The sequence below is a fragment of the Tenrec ecaudatus genome, chromosome 12, assembly GCF_050624435.1.
Source record: "Tenrec ecaudatus isolate mTenEca1 chromosome 12, mTenEca1.hap1, whole genome shotgun sequence".
Classification (NCBI taxonomy): Eukaryota; Metazoa; Chordata; class Mammalia; order Afrosoricida; family Tenrecidae; genus Tenrec; species Tenrec ecaudatus.
The window spans coordinates 31,767,680-31,792,103 of NC_134541.1; the positions used below are offsets into that span (position 1 = coordinate 31,767,680).

General features: G+C 54.5%; 1 protein-coding gene and 1 long non-coding RNA gene across 6 annotated transcripts in view; one reads left to right on the forward strand and one right to left on the reverse strand.

Annotated features, from left to right (window-relative positions):
- The first annotated feature begins 349 nt into the window (after nt 1-349).
- On the forward strand, nt 350-20,831 carry LOC142462202 (uncharacterized). 4 transcript variants are annotated; one of them, XR_012787246.1, is made up of 6 exons: nt 350-538; nt 12,518-12,650; nt 14,320-14,516; nt 17,080-17,303; nt 18,253-18,310; nt 18,395-20,831. It is a non-coding gene; the product is annotated as an uncharacterized LOC142462202 (long non-coding RNA). The 4 variants fall into 4 exon arrangements; XR_012787247.1 differs by lacking the exon at nt 18,253-18,310 and having other exon boundaries at nt 18,395-18,807; nt 19,015-20,831; XR_012787245.1 differs by lacking the exon at nt 18,253-18,310.
- Nucleotides 16,267-24,424, reverse strand: part of RSPO4 (R-spondin 4) — a 46,257-nt gene continuing 38,099 nt past the window's right edge. Inside the window, exons 3-5 of one of the 2 annotated variants that reach the window (XM_075563862.1) lie at nt 24,226-24,366; nt 21,243-21,434; nt 16,267-16,390 (exon numbers count right to left, since the gene is read on the reverse strand). In XM_075563862.1, coding sequence (XP_075419977.1) covers nt 16,287-16,390; nt 21,243-21,434; nt 24,226-24,366 — 437 coding nt within the window. In that variant the 3' untranslated portion in view covers nt 16,267-16,286. The remainder of the gene's footprint in view (nt 16,391-21,242; nt 21,435-24,225; nt 24,367-24,424) is intronic. The other variant, XM_075563863.1, reaches the window with a different exon arrangement.

Below are 24,424 nucleotides of genomic sequence, written 5' to 3' on the forward strand. Positions count from 1 at the left end.
AGAAAGGAGGGCAGTGGGGTAGGTGTAGAGTGCCCTGCGGGGCACCAAGGGCAGGTAGGTCTCATGGGCAGTGGTGAGGGGAAAGAGATGTGTCTAGGCAGGACGCATCTGCCTGCCAACCCTGGGGATGTAGGAAGGGGTGTTCTGAAGGAGAGGAGACAGGGCGCTTAGCCCAAATCTCCCTCCCTCCCTCCCTCCCTTTTGACTTGAGTTGGCTCCCTCTCCCTCTCCCTCTCCTGGCACGTGTGCAGGCTGGATCCCTTGGGAGAAGGAGGCCCAGGCCCAAGTCCAGCCCTTGGACTGACCGGCCACATTCTTGCCCCCCTAGAGTTAGACTGGTTGGCACCGGGCAGTGGGAAGGGATTGTCCTGAGAACCCGGGGCCCGCAGCCCCTTACCCTGCCTCCAGCTTCCCTCCCCTGGGAGGCAGGAGCTCCTGTCCTGTTGGGCTCTCTGTTCTTGGGCAGATTCCTCCCTCTCCCTGAGAGTCCCTGGGAAATGAGGACCCCGGAGCCCCAGTTTGTAGACTTGGAATAAAGGTGAGTAAACAGCACTGTGGTCCCTTCCGGTTTTCTTATGGGCCTGTGGTGGCCTGTCCCTCCGGGTGCTGGGGGATGGTGCTGGTCTGCTGGAGGTCAGATGTGGAGTGGGATAGAACTGGTCCCTCTCTTCTGCCAGGAAGCCTTCCAGCCCTCCTCGCTCGGACACCCTTCCACCATAACCCAAGCTGCACTCCCCCGAATAGGAAACTGCTCTTGCCTCCCCACCACCACCACTCCAGGAGAAGCCAGGGGCAGAAACCGTCTCTGTGTGGGAGGGCATTTTTGACGGCATGCCCTGATGGAGACAGAGAGTGAGCCAGCCTGCTCCCTCAGGTCTGGGCCCAAGGTCAGGCTACTCCACACCCCACCCCACTAGCCTCATGGGCGCCTCTCCCAGCCCTCCCCCCACCTCAGGGGCCCCAGGGTGCTTCCCTCCTCTTGCCCACTGCAATCCCCACCCCCCAACCCGGGTATTAAAGAGCAGCAACTTATGCTAGGCTTTTTTATGCCCCACTTGATTAAAATGCAGAAAGCACCTCTGTCCAAAACCCAGCCTGGGCCTAATTGTTCCCAGCCTTCTTGGCTGCAGAGACTCGGCTGCTGGCTGCCCCCACTCTGTGCTGGACGGGCCTCATGGTCAAGGGTGCCAAGATGGGGCTGGATGGAGGCTGGGCTTCAGGCTCCTGAGTGGTCAGCCCCTGGGTCACTCGGTGAGGAAGGACTCCTCAGTGGTCAGGGCTGTGGGCTCTGGCATCTGAGACTTGGGCTTGCGTCCTGACTTGCTGCTTACGAGCTGGGCCTCAGTTTCCTCTGCTGGAAAATGGAGATGATACGGGAAGTTGTCATGGTTAGAACCAAACCCAAATAAGCAAACTCGCTGCCTTTGACTTGATTCTGATGCATTACGACCCTACAGGACAAGGTAGAATTGCCTCTGGGGGTTTCCCCAGACCGTAACTCTTTATGGGTTACATAAAGTTCTTTATGGGGATAGAATGCCTTGTCTTTCTCCCTCAGGGAGGCTGGTGGTTTTGAACTGCTGACCTTGAGGCCAGCAGCCCAATGCATAACCACTACGCCACCAGGGCTCCTCCTGCTTAGAACAGTGCCTGTTAATCCAAGCTAATGACTTTATCCTTCGAAGTCCCACATTCCCCTTGCCTGGGGCCCTCCTGTTCCCTCTTGTGTCCCATCTGTCAAAGTTTCTCTCACTCAGGCACTCGGACTCTGGTCCTGGAGATGGGTCCCTGGCTGTTGTCTTCACAGGTGTAGGTAGCCCAGCACCCAGCAGTCACCAGGGGCTCTCAACGTCTCCTTCAAGTTTGGGCTGAGCCCCTGCTCTGACTCAAGCACAGTCTTAGTTGCCTGCTTGTACACGGCAATGACTCATCCAGTGCGAAAACTTCTAGAAAGAGGTAAAGCAAGAGTTAAAACCAAATCCCTTTCTGCCCCTCCCCAGATCTCTGCACACAGACAGCGTGGACAGCTCCGTGCGCACACACACGCATGCACACACGCACGTGGCCTCCCAGATTCCTTTGTCCATGAACAATGGCCCTGGCCCGAGTCCTGCGGGCTTCGGAGCTGCAGCCAGGCCTTCTCATCACAGCGTGGTCTTCCCCAGCATGCACAGGCCACCCTGATGGACATCTGCGCTGGGTCCAGTTTAGATTTCTAACAGTCTGTGGGGAGCGTCCTGACTCATGCTTTTTGCCTCAAAGGGTGAAGACTCCTGAGCGTAGGTTCTGGCTGAGACGGTGACTGGAGGTGTGTCCTCTGCGCATGTGAGCATGCCATCAGATCCTATCAACTGCTCTCCACATCCGAGCTCGCTGGCCCGGCCTCCTGGCCCTTCCGCCTTCCCTTCTTGTCCATCTTGTGTTCTCACTCTGCCTCAGGTGGTGGACCAGGAAGCAGAACACTCTGGGCCAGCGGTTCTCCACCCTCCTCACGCCGCGACCCTTTCAGACAGGTCCTCATGTGGTGGGAACCCCCAACCATAACATTATTGTCGTTGCTACTTCATCACTGCCATTTTGCTACTGTTAGGAATCGGGCGACCCCTGTCAAAGGGTTGTTTGACCCCCACAAAGGGGTCACGACCCACAGGTTGAGAACCGCTGCTCTTGGCCAGGCCACAGGGCCTGGCTTCCTTTCCCAGAAACCAACACTGGCTCCTTTCAGCATTTTCTCTAACTCATGGGACCTTGTTGCAGACCCCCGCAGTGTCGACTCAGAGACCCATGGGAAAGAGTTTGGGGTGCACCCATGGGAGTAGAGGGAGTGCCTTGAAAAGGAACCCTGGCATCAGGGGACATGAGTTCAAGACCCACTTGTGTCACTTGCTGGCTGTGTGACTCTGGGCAAGTCACTCACCACCTCTGGGCCTTGACTGGATCCTTAGAAAAGGGGAGCTAGTAGGTGGGAACACAGCACTCACATGTCTGTGGTGGCGTTTGGATGAGCTCATAGAATGACGGCATGACATAGTCCTGCGAGCTTGATTCTGTCCTTGTGCACAGAGTAGACCTGCCCCATCAGAGTTTTCAAGGTTGTGACCTTGGGAGAACAGGTCAGCAGGCCAGTCTCTGGAAGACCCACTAAGTGGCTTCAAATCACCAGTGTTCCAGACAATGACTGAGCACAGCAGGTCCCAAACAATGTCCATACGGGGATGTCCATACAATAGTAACAGCTATTGTTGGTTAAGCACCGACTTTGCTGAGGGCTCTGTGAGCTGCCTTATTCCATCCTCACAGCTCAGGGCCACAGAGAAATTGCAGACCTACAAGTGGTGCTCATTGCCTGCTCCTCGCTGGGTGCAGTTTCTCTACCGGCACTGTGGGCAAGTTGGCTGGTCTGAAGGTTGCCGGCCCCGGCTGGGAAATAGGATTTCCAGTGCTGGAGCTCAGTCCAGACCATGAGCTTTGATGAGGACCAGATGCTTGTGGGGCCCAGGCCCACCCACCCCTCCTCCACAGCCCAGGAGGGGTGTCAATAGCTTCCAGATGGGCTCAGCCCTGAGCGGTACCTTACGTGACTCGGGACTCGGTCTGGGCCCCACAGGGTGGGCCCACAGGCCTCTTCCCTGGCCCGCTGTAGGGGAGCCTCTGACCCTGGTGGTAGATTATCTGACAGAGCACCTTGGTTCAGGCCACGAGCCCCTGCTTAGAGCCTTGGTTTTCCCATCTGAGAAATGGGCATCCTCTATCCAGCTGGCTAGGAAGTTCTGTAGTGTCCTGGGAAAATTGAGGAGCCACAGCGAGCGTTCTGCAAACTGTGGATGCCTCTGCACATGGGACAAACCCTCCCCATCTGAGCACTGGGATCCCAGCACGGCACAGCCACTAGACACACACACACACACACACACGGCACTGCTGCTGAACCAGCTCTGCGTGGACTTGGCTTTTCATTGCGTGGAGGTGCCAACATAGACTTACCTGGTCTTCAGTGGGTGGGCACCTAAACGCAAAACCAAACCAGATTCACTGCCATCGACTCATGGTGACCGTACCAGATAGAGTAGAACTGCCCTGACCGGTTTCTGAGACTGGAAATATTTATGGGAGTAGAGAGCCTCATCGATGGAGCAGCTGGTGGCTCCGACCTGCTGACGTTGTGGTTCGCTGTCCCAGTCGTAACCCTCTGCACCACTAGGGCTTCATGGTGGGCACCTCCCAAACCCAAACCCAGCTCACGCCATCAAGTTGAGTCTGACCCATGGCGACCTGGCTGCGGTTTCTGAGCCTGCCACTCATTACAGGAGTAGAAAGCCTGGGCAGACGCCTACGCTGCTCCTAATGTTTTGCTCTTTCAATCAAGATTGTGCTGCATCTGCCTTTTTCCATTTGTGGGAGGATTGAGGTAGTATGATTTTCTAAAGAGTGAATTTGCATCCCACAGTTTTATGCTAAAACTCAAAATTCTTAACCCAGACCTCACAACACACACACACACACACACACACACACACACACACACACACACACACGTTAACTTGAAGAGGACCAGAGACCTAAATGTAAAACCCAAGACTGTAAAACTTTCAGAAGAAACCGTAGGTGAAAGGTTTAGCGACCCTGGGTTTGGCAAAGGACTTGTATTTTAAAAACCTTTTTATTGTGAACGAGGTGAAGCTTTACAGAGCAGGTCATCGTTTCACGTATGGCATTTACATGGCCCACTCAGACACAGTCTGTTTCAACCCATACATTGTATCTCCGTGTGGTACCATTTCTCTTTCATTACTACCCGCTGACCGCTGTCTGCATGTGTGTGCTGCGCCTTTGGTCTTTAATGATTGGTTAGTCTATCACCAGGGTGGGTTCCATTCCAGGCTTAAAGGGTGACCAAGGGCCATAATCTCGGGGCCTCCACTCTCTCTTTCCGACCAGTAAGCCTAGTCTATTTTACGGTTTCGAGTTTTGTTCCACATTTTTCTCTCATTCTATCCAACACTGTCTAATGCAGTGGTTCTCAACCTTCTTAATTGCGTGACCTCATGCTGTGGTGACCCCCACCATAAAATTATTTTCATTGCTACATCCTAACTGTCAGTTTGCTACTGCTATGAATCAGGTGACCCCTGTGAAAGGGTTGTTTGACCCCTAAAGGGGTCGTGACCCACAGGCTGAGAACCGCTGGTCTGACGTGATCATTTCAAAGCAGTGGGGAACCATCTAGTATTTCTGATCTCAGGGATTGGAAGACTGATGTTTGTGTGGTCCATTTGTTGCTCAGACTAATTGCCTCCGTCCACCATTCAGTTTCTATCCCGCGTCTTCCCTCCAGACAGGGAAAGCGCAAGTGGGTGCACGTCGATGAGTGTTGATAAGCTTTCCAGCTCTCATGCAGTCTCTACTCAACAATGGAAGACGTGGAATCTTGTCTTTGTGCACTACGCTATGCCAACAGACCCGGATGTCCCCCAAGACCAGGGTCTTGATCTCCCAGGCTCAGCGACTCGTTTTCTCAAGGGGTTTAGTTGTCTACAAAGTATTCATAAGGCAAAGCATTTTTAGATAAGACACAGAAAGCATGAGCCACAAAAGGAAGGAAAAGATGCTAAATTGGATGCAACCAAACCTTAAACATTCTGCTCTTTGAAAGACTCTGTTCAGAAAAAATGAAAAGACAAGCCACAGACTGGAAGAAAATATTTGCAAAACTCCTGTCTGATAAGAGATGCTGTTTTTGGTGGCCCGTGCTAGCCTGTGGTTTCAGACTCTGGGAGCCCTTGTATGTCCCCTACAGTGAAAGCTCGCCGTGCTCTACACAGCTTCGCACCCACCGCTGTTTGTGGCCACTGTGTCTGTCCGTGTGGCCACTGTGTCTGTGCGTCTCATTCAGGGCCTTCCTGTTTATCCCGGGCCCTTCCCTCTACAACATGATGTCCTTCGCCGTGGCTCGGTTCCTTCTGATGACACGTCAAAGTACATGAGAGGAGGTCGCACCATCCCCACTTCTAAGGCGCATCCTGGCTGTGCTTCTGCTAACACGGATTTGTTCGTGATTCTTGAGACACCATAATCCGGAGACACGAACTTTTCTTTGGCCTTCCTGGTTTATGGGTTACCTTTCCTCTGCAGGCAAAGTGATGGAAGCTAGGGTGGTTTGGGTCAGGCGCACCTTCCTTCTTAAAGGGACACCTCAAATCCAAACTAAAGAGCTTTCACCATCCAACAAAAAGAAAACTATCAAACATTTTAAGTGAGAAAAAAAGATTCAAACAGCCACTCCTCCAAAGAGCAAACATTGTCCTAAAATGGATTGTGGTGGCGGCTGCAAAGCTCCTCGATAGGATTAAACCATTGCATTGTATGTTATGTGAACAGAATGCCAATGAAACTGCTAAGCAAGAAGTTGATGACTTAAATACGTTTATGGAAAAATGAAATTAAAAGGATTTTCCACAAATTCACACACACACACACACACACACACACGAGCACTGACCATGTAGTGGTGATGTGCATTGGGTTTTGGTCTGCAAGGTCAATAGTTTAAAACCACCATCCACTCCTCAGGAGAAAGACAGTGTTTTCTACTCTCCTATAAGCTACAACATCAGAAACTCACAGGGGCAGTTCGACCCTGTCCTATAGGGTTGCTATGAGTCAGCATCGACTGGATGGCAATGAAAAATACACACACACACACGGCTAGTTTTACTTCTCTTGAAAACCCGTAAGACAAGCAGAAAAGAATTTTGGTACTAATGAGACTGTTCTACATCCTAATTGTGTTGGTACTCACTTTACTGTGTTGGATTTGTTAAAATGCAATGACCTTTACTCGGCTGGGGAGAGATCTTACTGCAGGCCCAGTGTTTAAATAGAGGGTGCTGCGTTTGTACATTTGAGGAGTGTTTTCAAAATGCCCCCCAGACGGAGGTGATGGGGGTTGATTTGTGCACCTGCAGAGTGGGAGCAGGAGGACCGAGGGTTGGAGGTAGGTAGGGCGTGGGGAATGGGGTGGGGGTGGCATATGAGCAGATCCAGCCCTGTTCGGCGCTGGGTGTAGGGACAACTGCCAGGTGTCCCTCTTCAGGAGCTTTGTGGACCGCACGGCAGTCTGTGGGTGTTACAAACTGAGCTGCCATTACTAAGTGTGCTGGGCGGGTACAGCTCCAGCCTTCAGAACTGAGCCTTGCTCTTCAGGCTTCCCGAGCAGGGCCACTGGCCTTCCTATGACCTAGACAGTTAGGGGACACAGCCATGAAAGAACTGACCACAGCCCAGGGGGTCAGACAGAGAGTGTGGGAGGGGGCAGGCAGGGAGTAGGGTCAGAGGAAGAAAGGTCACCAGTAGCGTCACCAGGGGAGCCGGGGTGGGGGTGAGGGGTGTGGACCACATCGGGTGTCACGGTCAGAGAGGGCGGCACCAAATGGCTGTCTATCAAAGTTGTGCGTAGTGCTTCTGCAGAAGTGTATTATTCTTTTTTAAAATAAAATGTCCTTGTGGTTATAGCAACAAAAGCATTTTCCACAACTTTAGATTCCATGTAGACTCTGTGGCAGCGGGGTGGTTAATACACTCCCTCCAGGGCTGTCATTGTCGCCCCATCACACTAACACCTCCAGGCAAGTGGCTTCGTGTGGACCATGCAGCAACACACACTGTGGTGTTGGTTTCAGAGTTGCTGACTGTCAGATTTGCTGGTGCTTCGAGACAGTGTTGTGGTAAATCGTATTTGGGAGGAGGCCAGAGTGGTTGGGAGTTGAGCTGCTAACTACAGGTTAGCAGTTCAAAACCACCAGCTCCTCCTCGGGAGAAGGAGGAGGCTCTCTACTCCCGTAAAGAGTGACTGTCTCAGAAACCCACAGGGGCAGTTCTACCCTGTCCTGTAGGGTCACTATGATTTGGAATTACTCACTAGCAGGGAGGGAGTATTTGTGAGGTTCCATCAACAGCTTTCAAAGCAGCTGTGTTGTGCTGGGGGAGAATGGTGAAAGGACAAACCAGCCTATGTTGGAAGAAGTAAGGCCAGAGGGCTCTTTAGAGGCAAGGATGGTGAGATGTCCTCTTACACACTTTGGACGTGTTGTCAGCAGAGACAAGTGCCTGGAGAAGGACACCGTGACCGGTGAAGAAGAGGGGCAGAGGGGCAGCGGAAAAGAGGAAGACGATGGACAAGATGGACGAACACCCTGGCTGCAACCACGGGCTCAGATCTAAGGACAACTGCGAGGATGGCCGGGACCAGAGCGGGGTTGAGTTAGGCGAGCATCTTTTGATCAGACGTTTAGTGTGAATTGGGGGAGGTTTGCAGAGTTGGTCTTCAGTTTTACATGAAAAGGCTCCCATGTTTCTCCCATCTCATTGCTTGCAACTCCTCCAGGTAACAGCCCTTGCCCAATTCCTGCGTCCATTCCACCTTTCCCCTAAGCCTTCAGAACTTTGTCTTTGGGTAAACGTTGGTCCCGACTGGTTGATTACCCCAAGGTATGCCATGCCTCACTGTTCCCCTGAGAGATTTGTTCCCCATGGCATTGTTCCCCTGAGAGATTTGTCTATTGTTTGTGTGAAATTTGAGCCACGGGGTTGAGATCCGTTACAGACCTGCACGGTGACTAAGAGCCGTGGTCTCGGCAGTTCCAGCAGACAATGGAATTCCCTTTTAAGAGGAAGCATTTTTGCTGTGCAGGTACAATGGCCTGTGGCAGAGGTGGCAGAGAGTGCTGGAATGCACATATCTCTAACACCGCCCCCATGGACAGGGGGTGGTGGTGGTGTCCGGTTCCCATGGTGCCCTGGGTGGGATTTTGAGTCCCTGAACCCTGGTGACATAGTAGGTTACGAGTTGGGTTAGCCCCAAGGTCAGTCGTTCAAAACCACCAGCTGCTTCTGCGGAGGCTTTCTATTCCTGTAAAGACTGACAGTCTCTGAGACCCGTAGGGACAGTTCTACTGTATCTTATAAAATTGTTTTGAGTCAGAATGAACTCACTAGCAGTGAGGGTTTTGTTTTGTTTTGTTTTTGGTTGGCATAGCTGCTGGCTCAGACTTGGTGCCTAGGAAAGTGTGGTAGATATATAATCGTTTGGCAATTTGAGGATTAAGAGTGTAGGGGTGGAATCTAGCATGTCAATCAGATCATAGCCTATGAGGCCTCTGTGTGGGCATGGCCTTCTCCTGAGAATTCTGGGAACTCCGGTACTTCCTCCTTGGGGGTGGGAGACCCTCTGTTCATACCCTGGGAGACATAGCAGCTGACAAGATGCATGGACCCCTGCCAGCACTGAGATGTTTCCAATGACACTGGAGCCAAAGACTTTCTACCCACTGGCCTGTGATCTTCTGCATTTGGCGTCATTGCATGTGTTTCATGAGTCTGAAGAGGACTTTATAGATTGGTATCACACATATGGGCTAATATCAGGTTTACAGACCTGATCTAGATTGGACTGGGATGTTTTCTCAATGTTCAATTGCTCTTGTATATAAATCTCTTTCTTATACACATATGTGTATCAATGGATTTGTTTCTCTGGTCTACCCAGACTAACACAGAAAGGTTTGTGGAATGAATAAGTAAAATGCACATAATACCAAGTTTTACTGAGCACTTGCTATGTATCTAAGTCCTCATTCAGGTATTAACTTATTTAAACTTTATCAGGAGATCCCGAAGGGCATGTTTATCATTCCTGTTTAAAGACTGAGGAGACTGAGGCACAGCAAGAGACAGAATCTGGTTAAGGGCTCATAGCTGGAACGTGGTGGGAGATGAGGCTGGTGGCCTTGCTGTCTCAGGACCCACTTCCCTGGCCCTCCATCCTAGGTGAGTGCTGTCCCTCTTGATACCGGCTATAGTTACTCACAGATGGGAAACACACCACCCCCAGCCCAGAGGTACCCAAAGCAACCATTTTATTGTGGTCATGGGTTCTGAGGACCCAGAATTTCAACAGGGCACAGCCACACAGCCGATCTCTTCTGGGCGGGGCCTCAACTGGGAAGACTCAACAGCCAAGGACTGGAAGAACCAGGGAGGGAGGACCCACTTCCAAGAGGGCATCTCAGTCACATGACTTTGGATAACCTAGTCCAGCCCGGAGGAGGCAGGCTGATTGGAAAGACGGGCTAAGCTTGAGGTCGAGTTAATGGGAGCCTGCAGTCTACATGAGCAAGGAACCAGGGCCCGGAGGCTGAGCCCTAGTGTTCTAGGGTCTGGCCCTTAGCTTAGCCAAACCCACCCATACTCACTTCTATCAGGTTGATGCCAACTCCCAGTGACCCTATCGGACAGGGTGGAACTGCCCGCTTGGAGTTCCTGAGCTTAGGAAGTTTGAAAAATCTAAAGTTTGATATCCCCAGGAGTGGCATCTCTGCCGAGCCTTTGCATCTCCTGTTCCCTCTCTCTGGACCCTCTCCTACCAATTTTCCCCTGAGGCCTCCTTTGTTCTTAGTTCTCAATTTCGATAGCTCCTCCAGGGATTACTGGCTGCAATTGCCGTCCCATTCCCTGATCCTGCCCACCTGGGAAGGCCTGAGACCACAAGGCCATGCATCGTAGGCTTACCTGCGCACTGAAAGCTCCAGGGGACACAGCCTGCACCGTGTCCTCAGCATCCAGCACTGGCCCAGGCACACGGTGAGCACCCCGTGCACATGTAGTGAATGATGGATGTGGGAGACCGATGAGTTTTGAATGGCTGTGACTTGAACCTCAGGTTCCCTTCTGGAAAAGAGGGACACGTTTGACGTAGCTGGCAGGGCTGCTGTGACATGACCGGGAGAAAGGCTGGGAGTACCGGGGTGCAGAGCAGGAGGCCAGAGAAAGGATCATTGCTGTTAAGGGCTATCCGTTTGATTCCGACTCATAGCAACACGGTGCAACCCGACAGGAACTGGCTGGGGCTGCGCCATGCCGACAGTCAGCGCCCCGTGACAATGGCGGCAGCCACGGTGCCCATTTGTCTGGTGCAAGTTCTTCGTTTCTGCTGACCCTCTACCCAGTGTAACGTCTTTCTTCAGGGACGGGTCTCTCCTGGTGGCGTGTCCAACGTACAGGAGACAAGGTCTGGCCATCATCGAGTCTAAGGAGCATTCTGGCTCCACTGCTTCTCAGCTGGGTGGGTTTGTTCTAGCCGTCCATGGCATAGCCAAGATTCTTCACCACCACCGTCCAAAGGCATTCGTTCTTCCTGGGTCTCCTATTTATTGTCTAGTGTTTGCACACATGTGAAGCGACTGAAAAAGAACATGACTCAAGTTCAGACCCACCTTTGTCCTCCTAGGGCCATCTTGACCTTTTACCACGTTACAGCGGTCTCTCGCAGCCGATTCCCCCGGTGTCATGGTTGTCATTTGGTCCCTTGACGGCTGCTTCCAGGCTTGTTGTTTGTGGACCGAGTAAAAGGAGATCTTGGACAATGTCCATCTTCTCCCGGCTTCTCGCGACGTGGCTGCTCGGTCTGCTTGCAAGGGCTTGTGCTTTCTGTGCCGCAAGGTTAATCTGCACTGACGATCGTTGTCCTGGGTCTTCGTCCGCAGCTGAGGTCGGGCCGTCTGTGCACTGGGGGTTCGTCCTGGGTCCTCCTCCACTGCCGACCATGTTGAGCGGTATACAGAATGAGTGAGCAATAGCAACCCACATCTCGCCCGAGTTGATACCGTGCAGTGCCCTCTTCTCTTAATGGCCTACCTACAAGTCCCACACGAGCCCACTCAAGTGTCCCGGAAGTCTCGTTCATCGCAATGCTACCTGTAATTGTTTTGACAACCCAAACATTCAAATTCCTTTGCACACGCAATAAAACTGGCTAAGCAGCCTCCTGGTATTCTCTGCTTTCAGCCAAGATCCATCTGATGCTGGCAGTGGCAATGATCCCCCGGCCCATGTCCTCTGGCCGAGGACTGTAACGCCATTGCCTCGGTCATTTATGGAAAGTGTACGGTCGTCTGATTCAAAAAGGCTATGACACCAGGTCATTGCAGCCACGGATTGCTAGGGTGTCCATCTCTCTGGGATCCATTCCAACTTAGAAAATTCCCAGTTTTCCAAGGTTCCTGTTTCATGCACGCCACGTCCTGATGGACTCTTCGGGCTTATGGCTGCTTCTTCTCATTTTGAGCCATGCCCCATCAGCAAAGGAAGGTCCCAGTGGTGTCATTCCATTTGTGTCAGCTCTTCCTAGTCGTGTTCTGAGTGCCTTCTAAGCCTGGGGTGCAGGGGCCCGGGCTCATCTTCTGGCGCTCTCTCTGAGGACAATCTGCTGCGCTTGATAAGGTTTCCATTCGCCGGTGTTTTCAGAAGTAGATCGCCGGCTCCTCCCGCCCAGTCTGTCGTAGTCTGGGAGCCCCACCGAACCTTTCCATGGGTGGCGCTGCCGGTCTCTGAAACACTGGGCGTTGTAGCTTCCAGAATCATCCACACAGCCACCACAGTACACCAGATGGATGGGTGGGTGGTGGAGAAACAGCGACAGTAAGGTTGTTATTATGACTGTTGTTGTTTTTAAAATCCCCAGGGGTGCCGTGCTGAGGAGAGAGAAGGAAGAGCGACAAGACCTCACCTGAGCCACTCATCACGCAGTGGGCACGCCGTCAGTGTAAGACGTCGTCGTCGTTGTCATTGCAGTTTCCGGAGTCGGCAGGGGTCCTGTGAGTTGGGATTGACGCAATGGCAGTGATTTGGGGTTTGTTTATTTGCTTAGTTTGAGTTTGGAAGGCACTTAGGTTTTTCTTCTAAGTGGAAGTGAGAAGCATAACACCGGATGCTTGAGTGCCCCGCGTGGGCTCAGGCAGGCATGAGGACTGGCCGTGGGGGCTTGGACCCCAGGACTGGGCCTTCCGTTGAAAGTCCTTGCCCACACTTGAGTTCTGACCCCTTCTGGCCTGCTCTCAGCGCCACTCAACCACAGACGTCATGATGGCCATGGCGGCCGCTTCTTCCACCCTCCTCCAAATGCTCTAGCTCAGGAATGCTTAGCATGCTGCCCAGAGCCATGGTGGCGTAGTGGGGACATGTTGGGCCGCCAACCGAGAAGTCAGCAGTTTCATTGCAACTGTCCATTCTAGAGAAAGTTGGAGTTTTGGGGCTCCTGTAAAGACGGACAGTTTTAGAAACCCAAAGATGCCATTCTACCTTGTCCAATAGAGTTGCTATGAGTTCAACTCAAGGAGATGACCAGTTGGGTAGAAACTTGCGTGCCTGGCTGTTCCCTGTTTCTGGTTGCGTGGCGGTCTCTAGTGACAATAGCTAAGAATGACAGCAGCAGAGGGTCAGGCAGGGATGGAACAGAGTGAGGGCTGAGGGAAGGGACTGGGGACCTGAGGACCCTTGATGTGAAGGAGTCAGCCCCAGCTCGGGCCAAACTGTGGTCTCCCCAGTGGAAGAGCATCCGGGTGGCCAGCGCTCCCTTTGGGCTCCTTGCCGGACTGCTCTGCTCTGTGGAAGTTCCCCAGGCCACCTCCGAGCATCTCTGGCAACCCAGAGCTCCACGTGCAAGCTAGCTCCATGTCTATGCCCTGCCCAGCAAGGTACCTCTGTGCTTCTGAGAATAGGGAGCACCTGGTGGGGGGGCGGGGAGCCAGGAGAGGACTGTTGAGATCTAAAGGACACGACAAGGGCTTGGGCCCTGAAGAAACTCGCCTCCTCATTGGGAGCTATTTTTTTTAATGTGCTGTGGAGCAAGGAGTGGGAAGAAGGCGGCCAGGGAATAATTGCAGGACTGGAACCTTCCATTCCCATCACGTGACCTCCTAAGAGTCGTGCAATGTGGACCTTTCGGTATCCTAGGAGTCGCATCGTAGCTGAAAAACACGGACCGTCGAGTCCGACGGTTGTGCGTGGGGCACAGACTGGAGGCACAGCCCCTCGATTTTCACTCTGGGGCTGGAAGTCATCTGGCAGACTCCTCCCTGGGTTTGTGCTGGAATGAATCAGCTTGTGATCAACTCTCATGGGATGGGGTCCTGGAATTGGGAATTTCACAGAGCTTTCCAGGGGATGCTGCCGGGGCTGCCCAGATTTGGGCAAATGACTTCATCCCGCCATGTCACCCACCAAGGGGGGACAATGGAACTCCAGAAAAGGGAAATGACTTAGCCAAAACTCAGAAGACTTTGGTGACAGGGACTTGAATGTGCACTTCCCCAGGCGGATGGGGCTCTGTTCTGGTCAGCAGTTTGCAGTGTACAGTCCACTCGCTGGGACAGCTCCGTCCCCTGGAGATCCCTGGGTGCTCAGACCCGGCACAGAATATCCTGGATCAGCAGGGCCAAGACTCTGGGAGCCACAATAGGACCTTCTTCTGTCTCCTGTCCCCAGGAAGTCCCTTTCTGCAGAGGGAACTGGCCAGGCTGAGCCCCGTGCACAAAGTTGAAACTCCACCGCCTCCCAGACGCACCCTGACCCCTCAGCCCCAGCATTCCAGAGAAAACCACCCCATGTGTTTTAGATTCGACTGCTCCAAACTCATCAACATCATGGTTTTGTAACACCCGCCTAATGCCCAAGAAGCATTTGTAAGTTTCTTTCTTTTTTTATTTTCCCTTTATTAAAAAAAAGTTGGGGTCTTGAAACAATAGCTGGGCATTTTAGAGGCATAAACTTTCTCAGAGGAAGAACTGGTGGTCTGGTCAGGCCAAGAGGGCGCTACTGTCCCAGGAAGTAAGCATGAGCATGGGCTTTGGGGAGTCAACACCCCAGCCCCCGGGCCAGTGGGGAAGCATTGTGTGTATGTGGGGTGCGATTCCCAACTTCCTGGGAGAGGGCAGTCATGGGGTGAGCCTACCCTTGAAGTGGGATCTGGGGGATGTGATAATTCATCATCTTTCTTGGACCTCCTTCTCCACCCAGATGTCCCCTGATTTCCTCACCCCAGTTTCCCCCACACCACCTTGAACCCCTCCAGTCTCAGAATCCCACCCTTCCTGCTGTCCAGAGAAGTTACAAGCTCAGGCCAGCCAATAATGGCAGGCCAAGTAGGGCGTGTGCCTTCCTGGGCCTCAGGGGTGCAAGGTTGGAAAGCTGGACTCTCCTGGGGGATGGCAAGCAGGGAGAACACCTTTCCTTCTGGGCAGGTCTCACATGGAGACTCCTACTGGTCTTCCTGCCTGGTGGGTGGGTGGGTGTGGGGGTGTGTATGTGTGCATGTGTGTGTGTGTGTATATGCAAACTGCAAGTACTTGGGGTGTCAGTGTGGGTGAGTAGGGGGCTCTTCCTTTGCTTCTAGCCCAACAATCTCCTCCCCTCAGGACCCCCAAGTTTCCTCTGGGTTGTGGGTGTGCTGAGCAGAGCAGTGGGCAGATGGAAGGCAGAGTGAATGGATGTTGTGGGTGTCCTCAGGTGAGTTCCTCTCTCCTCAGGCCCGTTTCCCCACAGGCACAGTGTGAGTCCAATGACTGCAGTCTCAAGGTTCTTTTGAGTTTGACGTGGCCTGTTCTGGGTAGAGCTGATGGCACTGAGGGTGACAGTCCCACCTGACCCAACCGCTGGGCTCCCACCAGCTTGGGTGGAAGGGGGCACGGGAATGATGGGAGAGGGAGGCACTGATGAGATGCAGGAGGACCAGTCCATGGGCACAGGCCTGGTGTCATGGCGTCTTCTCTGCCAGCTGGTATGTGGCTGCCCAGGCACTGGCCTGGCACCAGTCACTCGGCGCCTCTTCCAGGGACCCCTGGTGGGGAGGGGGGTGAGTTGGTGGCTGAGGGCTGCGCAAATGGTCAGCCGGAGGGTGAGGAGCTCCCAGTCCTGGGCGCTGGGGTCTCCTTTGCAGCAGAAGCAGAGCCTTCGGGGTTCAGCACGCCCACCTGTCCACAGCCTGGACCTGCCTCAAGAGGTAAAGGCGGGGTCAAGGAAACACCTAGAAAAAATGCTTCATCTCTTCGAGTGAGCTTCTGTGCAGGGCATGGGCTGTCATTGGCAGATTCTCTCTCTCTCATGTGTGTGTGTGTGTGTGTGTGTGTGTGTGTGTGTGAGAGAGAGAGAGAGAGAGAGAGAGAGAGAGAGAGAGAGAGAGAGAGAGAGAGAGAGAGAGAGAGATGGGAGGAGAATGTATGACAGAGGAGGAGGGGGAGGAAAGCAGAAGTGGAGGAAGGAGTGAAGGTTAAGGAGACAGGTGGGGGGGATAGGGGGGGCGGTGTGGGGACAGGGTATGGCAGGAGAAGAGGCTGCAAGCCTCCAGGGAGAGAGAAAGCGCTTGAAGCTGGACAGAACCGAGGGTCTCGCCGGTGGGCACACAGGCTGATGGGCCAGCGGGCACGCGGGGCAGTGCTGGCGGCCGAGCGGGCTCCTCAGTCCGATGGCCGGCGCGGCCTCACGTCCAGCTTGCGGTCCAGCTTTCTGTCCTTGCGCAGGCGCTGGTCTTTCCGGCCTTTCTTCTGATTGGGGCTTCTCTCTGAACAAGAGAAGGGGCATTGTTGCTGGGGAAGCAGGGGGTTGGGAAAGCCCTGGAAGTGCCCCTCCCCCCCCAAATACCTGCCCCGCCCCCGAGGGGCTCCAATAGCCTTTGGATGCTGATCTTAAACCTATTCTTTAGAGGTGGGGCCACAGCGCAAGTCTCCCCAAAGCGACCTGCTTTCTCTGGTGGCTGCTTAGGGGCTGGCGCTGGGCACACAGGGGCAAAGGGGTTCACGGCCAGGCTTGGTGCATTTGACTGCATGGCCACGTCTGGGAGGTGACCTAGGGGCCCTCTAGATGCTTCTGTGATCCCTCAATTTTGGAGACCTCGCCTCTCCGACCTGTGTTGCGGCACCCACTTCCCACTCACCTCCCTGCCCAAAGGCTCTGTCTTTCATCAATAGCAGTAACAGCAGCAGCGCAGCCAGGAGGGCGAGTTTGATGTCTGTTACAATTGGTGACCCCTCCCTACACGTCCTCTTCACTTCACCCCCACCGCGAGGAGTGAAAGCCCCACCAAAGTTTGGGTCTCTCGGCAGTCTTCCGCTGGGACAGGGCTGAGAGTCCGACTCAGCTATCTGATGGGCCCCTTTCTCTGGTGGGGTGCCCAAGGCCCAAGAGGGGACACTTGCTTTGTGCCACAGCCTGGGCCAGAATTCCTGGCCAGTCCTGTGTGTTCCCTTCTAGGTGGCCCCCTTGGGCAAAGTGGACGCACAGCATGTCCCGAAGCCCGATGGTCAGGAGGAATGGGAGAGTCCTAGCAAGCAGAGGCCTCCCACATGGAATCCTTCCGCCAGGAGAAGTCCTAAGGGGGCTGGCACTTTGAAAGTGCTCCTGGAGGACAGAGGTAGCAGGTGGTCCGACCTGCCTCCGTATGGGCAGCTTGGGGGATTCAAACCACCAACCTTTCGGTGAGTCACCCAATGCTTAGCCCCCAGTGCTGCTAGGGGCTTCTTTCAGCCCTCAATGAAACCACAACACAGACCCACTGCCCCCCAGTTGAGCCCATGCTAACTCCTGGAGGCCCTGGGTGGGGTGTCGGAGGCTGTCCATCTTTCCTGGAGCAAGTGGTCATCTTCCCCTGCAGAGTGACTGGTGGGTTTGAACTGCTAACGTCGTTGGCTGAAGTCAAGACTTAATCAACAGTGCTTGACTCCCAGAACCTTCAGTAACTCAAGCCAGACTCTCCAATGGTGAGGAGAGGAGTAGGGTCAGGGTCACGGTAAGAGGGCCCTCAAGGTTGTTGTTAGGGCCCCTGGAGCTCTGTCTGCACAACAGAGTGGAACACTGTGTGGTCCCACACCACCTTCACAGTGGTCCATGTGTCCGGCGTGGTTGCAGCCAGGGTGTCCATCCATCTTGTCCAGGGAGCTTCCTCTATCAAGGGTGATGTCCTTCCCCAGGGACAGAGAACCCCGGATCACTGAGCCCTCGCCCTCCCACCAAAGCCCTTGGCAAACAGGACCACGGTGGCGACACCAGGGCTGATTCCAAGTGGAGCCTCCTACCACGTGCCCCACCTTATGGGTTCCACAGACCTTCAGTGACCTTCCCGCCCTCAGGAGATTTGGCCCCTTTCCCTAGAGACACTTCACTGCCATCTGCTGGAAGTGTGTTGTATGAACACCACAAAGCAGTGCCCCTGGATGAAGTGCACCCCAAGTGGACACTCCTAGGGGTTGCCCTGGTCTCTGTCTCCCATCCCGGAGGGTACGGGGGCTCTGTCTGTCTGTCCCAGAGGGCAGCAGATACCACAGGCACCAGCTGACCAAGCAAGGTGAGCAGGAAGGAGGCCCAGCCACTGCTGACCGTGGCTCCCTGCTGCTCCTGGTTTAATGGGCAATAGCGCTACTTTTTCAGGGTGGAAGTCGGGGCAGCCTTCCAGGACTGAGTCAGGACAGGCACAACCAGCCGGATGGTGAGTGATGTCACCTCCTTTGTAGGACATTGACCTGATATCACAATGCTAAAACACAGGGAGATGATTAGTCCCGCTTTGCAGGTGAGGACCCTGAGCAGCTCATGGAGAAGAGCAGGAAGGGACCTGGCTGCTATCGCTCGGAACCAGCTTTTTGGGCCCATGAGCTTCATTACCTTCCAAGAAAACCTCACTGCCATCGAATGGATTCTGACTTATCGCCACCCAAGAGGACAAGGTGGAACCGCTCCCGTGGGTTTCCGAGACCAGAACTCTTTAGGGGAGTAGGAAGCCCCCTCTTCCACAGAGTGGCCGGCCGACTTGCAGCACTGACCTGGCCGGTAGCAGCCCAGCCTTTAGCCCCAGCACCCCGGGCTCCCTCTCTGTGGCACAGACAGACGCAGGCCAGTCAGACGACTTCTCGAGGTCATACATGTCTTTTGAACAGCCACGTGGTGGCAGGCACTGTTGTCGTGCTTGGGGACAGAATGACTCAGGTAAGCAGAGATCCATGGCCTCCTGGGGGGTGGGGGGTGGGGGTGGGAGGCAGAACTCAAGTAAGATAAAGAACAGAACGGAAAATACATTAGAAGAGACGAGCTTGGGGGTGGGGAAGAAGCAGGCGTGGGAGAGAGATTTTCATTCTAGACAAGGGTGGTGCTTACTGGGCAACTCCTCCGCCTTTCCTCCCTCTCGGCCCACAGCCGACCAGTGACCAGCTCCTAGATGCCCTCAGAGGTGGGCCCATGTACCTGGTGCTGGGGCGAACGACCCAGCGAGGGCTGTGTCTATGTGTAGGCGTGCCGGGGCCATGTCTCTAGGTCTGTAGTCTCGGTCTCTCTGGCCCCATCGCAACCACCCATCACTGTTCTGCTCCCTGCCTTTCTGATCCTGATCCTCCAAGTCCTCCTGAAACCAGGCACGTCCCGGAGTCATGCCGCGACTCTTTCATGGCCCAGCCGGGTGCCCCGATGGCCTGTCCCCAGGCCACAATGAAATGAGTGACGAAGGTGGACACTCCCACTTCCTGCCTGGTGTGCCCAGTGGCTGCGCAGAGTCAAGGGTGGGTGTCCACGTTATGACTACTCACCATCCATCTCTTACCTACCACTGGATGGCTTCTTTCCTTTGAAACCAGGGGTACCCGGGGGGACAGGGTGGCCCCTGGAGGTGTTTTTGAGAGCTGGGGTGTCATTCTGGAGGTCACAGTGAATGAGGGTCCTTGTGGCATTTCGTGGACTGAGACCTGGGGGTACCCCAGGGGACAGTGTCCACAAAGAATTGTTCCCTTTTCCACCTAATTCTCTACTATTTTGTGGAATACTCCTGGGTCTAAGAGACCTGCTTTCAATGACCTGAGCCCCGAACAAGGTCCCCTGTGTGTTTGGAAGCGAACAAAGGCATCCCTCAATGAACAGAGACTGGAAAGGTGAAATAGGGTCTGACCCAGCTGACGTCACAGCGGGGGACATCACGAGGGAGAACACAGACAATGTGTTAGTAACCCGGCGGATGAAGGCGACGTGGGCTGCGGATGACAACACAATCAGCTCAACCGGAAGAGAACAAAATTTACAGCACGAGCAACTCTTGTCATAACCCACGGAGAGGCATCCAGAGTGACTTGTAGTAAGAAGCATTTGCCACTGTTGAATGCTGTAGGGTAGGGTAGGGAGGGTCCGGCCCGAGAGCTGTGCACCAAACTCTGCCACGGAGTCCACGCTCACTCAGAGCGACCCCTGTGGGTTTCCGAGACCATAACTGTTTGTGGGAGTAGAAAGCCAGTCTTTCTTCATTGGAGCTGCTGGTGGATTCGAACTGCCAAGCATGCAGATCACTACCCAACACATTACCACTACACCACTGGGGCTCCCAAGGGCTGTTTAAGGTCTGCAAAATCATCAATACAGCTAAGATCACAACATCACATGTCTCTCTTAAGAGAAGCTGCTTCAGCCAGCATACTCAAATTCAGACCCACTGCCATTGAGCCCATTCGGATGCATAGGGATGCTATGGGGCAAGTAGAACTGCCCCTGTGGTTATCAGAGGCTTGTAACCCTTTGTGGGAGTGGACAGCCGGTGGTAATTCCATAGTCTCCTGTCAACTTGTGAAGAGGTGGAGTCTAGCCTATCAGTCAGGTTGCAGCTTGCTGACTTCATTTGGAGGTGCCACGGAGATAAATAAATAGCTCACTGGAGACCAGATCCACACAGACTCTCTGCTTCATCTTCCTGCTGACAAGACCCATGGAGCTAAGCTAGAGCCCCGGAGCTGGAGGAACCACGTGGAGACCCCTGCCAGTGATGAGATGCTTCTACTGCCACCAGAGCCACAAGACTTTCCACCCACCGGCCTGTGATCTTCCTGTGTTTGGTGTCATTGCATGTGTTGCGTGAGTCTGAAGAGGAATTCATAGATTGGTATCGGACATATGGGCTAATATCCGACTGATGGACTTGATCTAGACTAGGTGAGGATGTTTTCTCAATATACAATTGCTCTTGTATATAAAGCTCTTTGTTGTACACATACGCATGTCTATGAATTTGTTTCTCTAGTCTCCCTGGACTAACACACAGCCTCGTCGTTCTCCCCAGGAATGGCTGGTGGTTTCAAACTGCAGACACTGCAGCTAGCAGCCTGGCGTGTTACCCGCTCTGTCATCAAAGCTTCCTAGGGCAGCGAATAATATGGAAGGGTCCAGAGAAGAAATCCTCCATATGCCCAATGTATCAGGGATAAGCAGACTGCAGCCAGGATGATGACCCCCCCCCCACCCCCACCATCCTTGGAAGGACCCTGGAGAGACCAAAGTTGAGCCCAGCTGTATCTGTGGCTGGGTTGGGCTTCCAGGCAGCTTCCCAGGGACTGTTTGTGGAGCAGGGTCCTGCCCGTGCTGCTTTGAGAGCCCACCACCCTGGTGCTCACCTCCTGGGCAGTGCCTCTGGATGGGGCATTTCCTCGACTCGGCCAGCACCTGGCAGGCTGCTATCTCCTCCTGCCCGGCCCGGCGGGCTTCAAGGACCCGGACCCGGGTCTCCAGACCCCAGGGCGAGCTGCAGGTCTTCCCATTGTGCCTGCAGGGGCTCCAGCTGCCCCAGGGGCCGGGTTCACACTCCTCTATAGGACCAAGGGAGAGACAGACACAGTCAGCTGAAAGGGTGCACCCTGCAGGCCCAGGGTGGAGTTGAGCAGCTGCGATTCCCTGGGGATGCCTCTCCACCTGGAAGAGGCTCCTAACTGCCTACAGGTGACCCAGGGCAGTTTTTTCTACTAGCCTAGGAGGGGAGCCTCACAGAAGCGGTCATGGGAGGCCAGAGGCCAGAGTGATGGAGGAGGAAGGCTTTCTGGAGCTGGTGATATTTGAGCACAGGGGACAGAGAGGCTCATCTGTGGCAGGGAACACAGTCTAGGCATGGGTACAGAGCCCTGGCGTCTGGAGGCGGGGGGGGGCAGAGTTGAGAGACAGGGTGGCTGGAGTGGAGGGGAAGGGGCAGCAGAGAGTATTGGGTGGTCTGCTGAGGGGCCTTCAGGCCCAGGTGAGGGGCTGGACCTTTAGTACTGCCCCTAGGTCCAGAGTAGAAGGTGAGGGCTCTGCACTGGGGGCTGGGAGGAAAAATGAGGCCAGAGACATAACAAATGCTCCGTAGAGGCTTCTTTTAAAAGAGCAGAAGAGAAGATATTGATTTCACGCCAGCATCTTTCAGGAGCCCAGAGAGTAGAGGCATAACCCCCACTTGCAGATGAAGGACTGGCAGAGCTCAGCAAGCTCAAAACCCACTGGGGCCAGACGCAGGTCTCCAGACCACAGCACCTGGGCCGTTGATGCCTGCATTCAACAAGAAAGGGAGGAGCAAGTACCTGCTAGATGTCAGGCACCACTCTGGGCGCTGAGGAGTGGGCAGACACAGGCCCTCCCTGGAGCAGGTAAGGAGAGCAGGGTACTCTCAGGGCCCCAGCAGCCATGGTCCGGGGAGGAGGGATGAGTCTGGACTGGGGAGGAGGGAGGGCTTCCTGCAGGAGGAGACTCTGTGGCAGAATCTTACAGCTGGACCAGGGACAGGGGAGCAGGGGGGCAATGGGTGCAAAGCCCAGGCAGGTGTGGGAGGGTGAAATGCTCTGGGGAAAACACCCGCAGCAGAGCTCCAGGTGGCTCTGCGCGGACTCCAGCCTAGAATCCGGGAGTCTCAAAGGGTTGGGAGCAGAGTGGCAAGTGTAGAGCAGCCAGTGGATGGCAATGGACCAGCACAGGACCTAGGAGGCTGTCCCTCACTGAGGGTGGAGTGGTGTGGGGGGAGAGGTCCTGGGCCAAAGAAGCAGGATCCAGGGACCACTTTGAAGTAATCACCCTGGCTGCAGGTGTGTGTGGCGGGGGAGGGTTGGGAGCATGGGGCTGGAGGGAGTATGACCCAAGGGAGGGAAGACGGAGAGAAGGCAGGTGGTAGGAAGGCACAGAGTGGGCTTGGGAGCTTTGAGGTCCTATTAGCCACCTGACACATTAGGTACATGGTCTCACGTGTCTCTTGTCTCCCCACTCTAATGGCACATTGAGGAGGGCGGAAGCTATGTCCATGTTGGTCACTGATAAGCCCCCAGCACCTGGGAGAGTGCCTGGCAGGTATCAGGTGCTCTGTCAACATTTGATGAGTGAATAGATGACCTGGTTGGATGGGAAGCAGGTGGAGGGGGAGGGAAGTGGCCAGGACATGGTGGGATACCTCTCAAAACTCACTGCCATTGAGTCCGTACTGGCTCACAGCAACCCTCCAGGAGAGGGCAGAGTTTCTGAAACTGTCTGTCACTGTCTACGGGAGTAGAAAGCCGTAATGGTCTCCCAAGGAGTCGTTGGTGGTGTTGAACTGCTGACCTTGAGGTGGGCAGACCAATGAATAACTCACTCTACCACCAGACCCAACATGGAACCAGTTAAGGATAGAAGAGACTGGGCTGCGCATGGGGAGGGTGGAAAGGGGGTGTCCAGAGGCCAGGGCCTGCTGCTTGGGGAGCGAGTGGCTGGGGCGGCCGGCTGCCTGTGGGTGCAGGAGTCATGGTTCAGGCAGAATGCTGCAGAATGATGTCATGGGAGGGGCGGAGTCCTGCAGAGGCGCTCACGGGAGACTAAAGGGCTGGCCAGACAAGCACCCTCACAGTCCTCGTCATGGCAGCTGGTATTGATTGGAGGTTCGGCACGTGGCAGTTCTGGTATTATATCCTCAACACTGTGCTCAGGAATTAACTCTCATAACAACCCCCCACCCCACCCCCCCACAAGGTAGACTCAGTGTCATTTAACTAAAGGACAGTTTTGTGTGGGCTCAAAAAAGGTCGTGACCCACCCACTGCCACCGAGTCAGCTCTAACTCACAGCAACCTTAGAGGCTGTAACTCCTTACGGGCGCCCAGAGAGCCTCTCCTTTCTCCCGAGGAGCAGTTGGTGGGTTTGAACTGCTGGCCTCATCTGCCCCAGGCCTCCTAGCCCAAGGCCACCTGTGGGTATGTTTGAGACTTGGGGTTCAAACCCAGGTAGTTCTCGTTCCCAAACCAGTGCTCTTTGCAAGGCCCTGGTGGCGTGGTGGTTACGCATTGGGCTGTGCTCTGCAAGGTCAGCAGTTCAAAACCAACTGCACCTCGGGAGAAAGATGGGGTTTTCTACTCCCGTAAAGGGCCCCAGTCTGGGAAACTCACAGGGGCCGTTCTTCCCGGTCCCATAGGGTGGCTGTGCGTCAGTACTGACTCCCACTGACAGTAGTGATAACAGTGGTGCTTGGAGGGCAGAGGGAGAGCGTTTAGAGCAATTGTGGACGACTTGCCAGGTGGAGCTATTTATATCCCCACAAGATATGCTCCCCGCCTTCAGCCTGCTTCAGGGAGGGGCTGGAAGCGGGGGCAGGAGGCGGAGGGACCCACTCACCCTGGCACTCCCGTGTGTTCTGGTGGGCCATAGTACCCCGTGGGCAGGTGGGCAGACACTTCCCCTTGTGCAGGTAGAAACGCCTCTTGCACCGGATGCAGAAGTCCTGGCTGAAGCAGCTCTCGCAAGTGGTCCCGCATTCTGTAACAGAGCCAGGGACAGCCTAGGGACGGTGACTTCTCAGGGGAGAGACGCTCTC